The 6,658-nt window shown below is 48.6% G+C and overlaps 1 protein-coding gene across 1 annotated transcript; it reads left to right on the forward strand.

Moving 5' to 3' along the window:
- The first annotated feature begins 596 nt into the window (after nt 1-596).
- Nucleotides 597-6,470, forward strand: PTPMT1 (protein tyrosine phosphatase mitochondrial 1). The gene is made up of 4 exons (XM_046643605.1): nt 597-1,166; nt 1,248-1,328; nt 4,656-4,847; nt 6,130-6,470. Exons 1-4 carry the CDS (start codon nt 804-806, stop codon nt 6,286-6,288), a joined length of 795 nt encoding a protein of 264 aa, XP_046499561.1. The 5' UTR covers nt 597-803; the 3' UTR covers nt 6,289-6,470.
- The last annotated feature ends 188 nt before the right edge of the window (nt 6,471-6,658 follow it).

The raw sequence follows: 6,658 nt of genomic DNA on the forward strand, positions 1-6,658 counted from the left end.
AGGTAGTAAGGTTATGGGTGAGTAAAGTATATTCTACTTTCCTGGATTTTCCAGTTGTTCTGAGTATGTATTACTTTCATAAGGAGAAAAGAAACCTTTCTTAAGAGCACCAGATGCATGTTTCAGAGGCTTAAATGCAAATAACCAGTATTACAACCATTCCTCTTACTTCCTGTAGGTTGTGGGTTTTATATTTAAACTTATAATATTTTTCTTAATGATATATTTTCACAATATATTATAGATATTATATTTATTTATTTGTCACAATAAGTATATACACTGTGGCTTGGTCAGGAGCGAGCCATGAATTCAGGCGGATGGGGCTGTGGCAAGGGCCATATAGACCCAGGTCCCCTGTTTGCCCAGGACCAGCCCCTCTCGACCAAGGTAGCCCCTCTACTTAAAAGAGCAAAGCCCCTTCCACTCTCCGCTCAGGGCTACCCCTACCAGAGTCTCTTCCTGGTCTTGTCTCTTTGATGGGGTCACATCCTCACCTGGGATCACAGGCCCCTCCCTTTGGTCGGGGGTTGAAGAGTGTCACAGGCCCACCGGCCAGGGACAGGGCCCCGCCTCCCTCGGCCTAGGTCATTTCCACACGCAGGGGTCAGAGCCCCCCTCATTTGGGGTCGCAGCCCCCTCCCTCGGGGGGGGGTCGCCGGCCACAGGCAGGGGCCACAGTTGGACACGCCTTAAGTCACAGGCCTCTGACCTAAGACGCGCCCTCCCTCGGCGGGGACTCAGTTTCGCGCCTAGGAATCCCTGGTCCCTCCCCCGAGGCCGGCGGCCCCTCCTCCTGAGCCATGGTCCCCGCCGGGGGGGCCCCAGACCGTCCCGCGGCGTGCGGGGGGGCAGGGCCCCAGGTCTCGGCGTCCGCGCCGGACGCCGCCGCCACCTCGCAGCGCTCGCCGCCGTCCGGGTTCTCCTCGTGGCCGCGGGCCGCGAACTCCGGGGCGGACAGGTCGCCGCTCCGCCAGCTCCGGGGGCGCAGGATGGCGGCCGGCGCGTTCCTGGAGGCCGGCCTGGCCCGGGTGCTCTTCTACCCGACGCTGCTGTACACCGTGTTTCTCGAGAAGATGCCGGGCCGCGCGCACCGCGACTGGTACCACCGCATCGACGCCACCGTGCTGCTGGGCGCGCTGCCGCTGCGGAGCATGACGCGCCGGGTGAGCGGGCCGGGCCTGGGAGCCGGGCGAGCGCCGGCCCGGCCCGGCGGCCCTTTCTGAGCCCCCTCTTTGCCTCGGCAGCTGGTCCAGGACGAGAACGTGCGCGGGGTGATCACCATGAACGAGGAGTATGAGACGAGGTTCCTGTGCAACTCCGCCAAGGTGAGGGGCCGGGGCTCGCCCCCGCCGCCCCGGGCTCGGCTGAACCGGAGGAGGTTGGGCGGGAGGGGGCGCAGCAGGTGACCGTGCCCTAGAGACAGGTGTCCGGGCTTGTGTGCTTCCTCAGGAGGGGGATCTGGTCCTCCAAGCTTAAATGGCTGCGGCTGGAGGTAGAAACTGATGTGAGAGGCGTTTAAAAGTAGAGTTGACAAAGTCTTGATGACTCCTTTGTGCACAAAGGTATTCTTAGTTTCGGTAACTTAAATCGGTAACCAAAATTGAAAGGCTTGCTGATTTCATTCATTCAACACTTACTGAGCACTAAGTATGGATCAGGCACTGCTTGGGGCGTTCAAGATGAAGGCCCTATAAACTGTAAGAAAAGCTCCCCTCCCCCACTCCCCCTCCCCAGTAAATTTATCATAAAACGACCCGTTGAAAAACTGCATGGGGTTCATTTGGCTCTGATATGAGGGAATTTTTATTCATATGTTAGGGATATAGTGGAACTTATAAGCACTGTCATATAAAGTTCAGGCCTAAAACATAATTTTCATGAAATGTGAATGCTTGCTTGTGGAGCTCTCCACAATGGTTATTAGACATTGCCCTGTCTTTATATTGTCTATCTATTAACACTACACAGTTATCTTTCTTGTTTACTGATATAGCCTGATGAAGATGCTGTTATTTCAATCAGTAGATTTTTGGGAATCTTAAAAATATTTGCGACACATTTAAAAATTTAAAATACATTGATTCGTGATGGCACACATTTTTAAGGAGTGGATAACAGTTCTTTGGATGTCCCAAAGCACTTTGCCACAAGGCCTCAGGAAGTTACTAGGCAAAATGGTAAGTATTCCTTAGTGTGGTCAGCCCTGTGGAGTAAGAGGACTCACAAAGCGCTTGGTCTCTGGGTGTGAGGCACTGACATTGGTCCCATGGGGCTATGTTATCCCACTAGCCTAGAGACAAGAAATCTCCAAGGCAGTGGTTCCACATTTTAATATGCCTAAGAATGATCTGGCAGTCTTGTTAAAAATAGCAGATTCCTAGGTACAAGCCCCACAGATTCTGACTCAGGAACTTTAGGGTGGAGCCTAGGAATCTGAGTATATTTAGCAAGCTCCCCTGGTGTTTCTGGTGTAATTGATGCATAAGCCAGGTGCTGCAAAACTGCTGCTTTTTGTTAATTTCATGAGCAGTATAAAATATTGACCTTGAGAGTCATAAAATCTCTGGTTCCAGCTAAAGAGATTAATACTAAGAGTAGCTGGAACCCATCTGAAGTCTTACAGCAAAATGTTACCCATTTACCAGAGGCCTTTCTCTTCTTATTCTTTTCTTCTTCTTCTTAAGTGATAGTATTGCACTAACAAAGGTAGGTGCGTTGTTTTAATTTTAAAAATGATAACTTTAGGGGCCGTGGCTGAGTGGTTAAGTTCGCGCACTATGCTTTGGCGGCCCAGGGTTTCCCCAGTTTGGATCCTGAGTGCAGACCTAGCACTGCTCATTAAGCCATGCTAGGGCAGCGTCCCACATGCCACAACTAGAAGGACTTGTAACTAGGATATTCAACTATGTACTCGGGCTTTGGGGAGAATGAAAAAGACAAAAATAATAATTAAAAAAATAAAAACAGGGGGCCAGCCCCATGGCTGAGTGGTTTAGCTCGTGCGCTCCGATGCAGGCGGCCCAGGGTTTCGTTGGTTTGAATCCTGGGCACGGACATGGCACCGCTCATTGAGCCACGCTGAGGCAGTGTCCCACATACCACAACTAGAAGGACCCACAACTAAGAATATATAACTATGTACCTGGGGGCTTTGGGGAGAAAAAGGAAAAAAAAAAACAGAAACAAAAAAAATAAAATAATAACTTTGGGGCCAGCCCCGTGGCTGAGTGGTTAAGTTCGCACGCTTCCCTTCGGCGGCCCAGGGTTTCGCTGGTTCGGATCCTGGGTGTGGACATGGCACCGCTCATCAAGCCATGCTGAGGTGGCATCCCACATGCCACAACTAGGACCCACAACTAAAAATATGCAACTATGTACTGGGGGGCTTTGGGGAGAAAAAGAAAAAATAAAATCTTTAAAAAAAAAAGGATAACTTTATTTTCTACCTCTCAAAAAAAAAAAGTGATAAAAAAGAGGAGACCTTGGATAGAGGAAAAGAAAGCTCTTGCAAAATATGGTAGCCCAAGCTTGCAGCTGCATCACTGCATAGGTCCCAAGATTATGCAAAAACAATTACACAACTTTTGTAGATGAATTTTAAAGATTTTATTTTTTATTTTTCGTTTTTCTCTCCAAAGCCCCCTGGTACACAGTTGTATATTTTTAGTTGTGGGTCCTTCTAGTTGTGGCATGTGGGACGCCACCTTAGCATGGCTTGATGAGCGGTGCCCTGTCCGCACCCAGGATTTGAACCAGTGAAACCCTGGGCCGCCGAAGCAGAGCGCATGAACTTAACCACTCGGCCACGGGGCTGGCCCCAGATGAATTTTATACAACTAATATTTTGCAGCTAAAGATTCAAATACCAAAGTGTACTTTAAGAACACTTACTTATTGGGGCTGGCCCCGTGGCCGAGTGGTTAAGTTCGCGCGCTCTGCTGCAGGCGGCCCAGTGTTTCGTTGGTTCGAATCCTGGGCGCGGACATGGCACTGCTCATCAGACCACGCTGAGGCAGCGTCCCACATGCCACAACTAGAAGGACCCACAACGAAATATACATCTATGTACCGGGGGGCTTTGGGGAGAAAAAGGAGAAAAATAAAATCTTTAAAAAAGAAAAAGAACACTTACGTTTTGTATTTTATTTTTTATTTTTTTGAGGAAGATTAGCCCTGAGCTAACATCTGCTGCCAATCCTCCTCTTTTTGCTGAGGAAGACTGGCACTGAGCTAACATCCATGCCCATCTTCCTCTACTTCATATGTGTGACGCCTGCCACAGCGTGGCTTGATGAGCAGTGTGTAGGTCGGGACCGGGATCCCAAGCGGCGAACCCTGGGCCACTGAAGCGGAGAGTGCGAACTTAACTGCTGCGCCAGTGGGCCCGCCCCTAAGAACACTTTAAATCTCGGACATAATTCTACCTCGGCAGCACAGCTGTTTGGTGGAAGACCAACCATGTAGCTGAGCCATCTTAAAGACATTTCTTTTCTGTAAGAAGTTTCTTGTTCAGAAAACGGTAAACAGTTTATTCATGTTGTAGTAAAGCCTGAAGCGTCCTGTTGCTTCGCTCCGTCTTGGGAGCCCATCTGCATACCACTCACATCAGGCTTTTCTCATTCTCTTTTTTATGTTGGTGGACCTGGTTCCAGGAGTGGAAGAAAGTAGGAGTTGAGCAGCTGCGGCTCAGCACAGTAGACATGACTGGAATCCCAACCTTGGTTAACCTCCGGAAAGGAGTCCGGTTTGCTCTCAAATACCAGTCGCTGGGCCAGTCCGTCTACGTGCATTGTAAGGCTGGGCGCTCCAGAAGTGCCACTATGGTGGCAGCATATCTGATTCAGGTAGGAAAGGTCTTCGGGTCCCATTCACAGCACATCTCCAGAATCTTCGGCAGCTTGGTCTGCTGGCGGGCCTTGCTGGGAGGAGCCATGTCCCCAGTTTCAGGCTGCCGGGAGGTGGAAAGCGCTTGAGCTTTGCAGATAAGCTGACTTCTGGCTTTGCCGCTTGCCGGTTGTGTGGCCTTGGGCAAAAGTGGTTTCCTCTCTCTGCCGTTCAGTTTCCTCAAACTAAATGTGTTATGAAGCTTGAATAAGAAAGTATGTCAGGCACTGACCTACAGGAGGCACTCAAAAAAATGGAGTTGCAAAGGATGTAAACACCAGCAAAAGGCTAGAAATACTTGTTATAAATTGCGTGTCAGGAAATCTAGTAAATAGTGCTGATCACTTACAGCTCTATACTACTCAGGTTTCTTCATGTATTTCAGGGTCAACTTCTGGACACTGGCTTCTAGAAACAGAGGTTGCAATGGAATTTTCCTATCAATTTGTCATGATGGGCAGATGGGATGCTTTTAAACATCTTTAGAAGCAAATACTCTCTAGTCCGTCATTCCCTGTTACACGCTCCAGCTGGACTAATTTTTGGTACCTGTCTGGCCCCTTCAGAGCATTTCCTAAGTCATGTGGATAGTTTAAGGAAAAAGGAAATGGACATAACCAGCCTGGCCTTGTTTGTGTTACCCGGACTGGTGGATATATGATTTAACAATACTAAAGCTTTGGTTATTAGGGCTCTGTTTGCTGGAAACAGGGTCTCAGGAAGATATTTTCGGCTGAGTGAGAATTGAACCAGCAGGCTAGAAATCTCCATTTTCTTGGTTCTTTTGAGTATGAAACCAATAACTATTCTTAGGACACAAAGATAACCCTCCTGTTTTTCTAGCCATGGTGACAAGTTGTATAAAAACATCCACTGTATACTCTTTCAGGAAACTCTTGTAACCAACGCTTCCTCTCAGGGCATCTAGTAGGCCCAGGCAGGCTTGAATTTAGGACCTCAGCTTCATGTGTTCAGCCTTCTTTTCCCAGGGTTTGACAAAGCAAGAATTAGATACAGACTGACTTGTCCCCGGGCCTGTTGCCTGATACTGTGAAACTGGCTGGCTGAGGGGTTAAAGTGCTCCCCCATTTATCATATATGGGGCATGGCTTCTAAATCCCCCCAGATGGAGTTTTTTAAGAAATGTAATTCTGGGAGCCCTTTAGCACCTGTTGTTAGGTCAAGGACCCCTCCATACCTGCTCCTTTCTTTCTCTGCTCATCTCCCAACCCTGGACTTCAGGTGCACAAGTGGAGTCCAGAGGAGGCTGTAAGAGCCATCACCAAGATCCGGTCACACATCTACATCAGACCTGGCCAGTTTGAAGTTCTCAAAGAGTTCCACAAGGAGATCACTGAAGGGGCAGCAAAGGATGAGGCTCATCACACCTCACAGACATGAAGTACGTGGAGATGTGGATTTGAAGGAACTCAGGACAACCCTGCTTGCTACAGAATGAACAGGTTTCACAGGATCAAGGGGACTGAAGCCCCGACTTGACGTAACAGAAATGTGCTAAGTAATGGATCATTTGCTCCCTTTGTCTTGTTTCATTTTCCTGAAATAACACTGTTGTACGGCTAGAAAGATTTAGTGTGACTTCTGTTCATGGAGTATGGGGATATGGGACAGGGATGAGGGTATTTTTGTGAATAGGGTCAAAGAAACTACCGTGCACTTAACATCATGCCTGATGATATTTAGCACCATAACTCAGAGACATTTAACACTACGAAAAGAGGGGAGAAATACTCAGCTCTTGTTTTTTGCC

This window comes from Equus quagga, chromosome 17 (assembly GCF_021613505.1).
Source record: "Equus quagga isolate Etosha38 chromosome 17, UCLA_HA_Equagga_1.0, whole genome shotgun sequence".
NCBI classification, from domain to species: domain Eukaryota; kingdom Metazoa; phylum Chordata; class Mammalia; order Perissodactyla; family Equidae; genus Equus; species Equus quagga.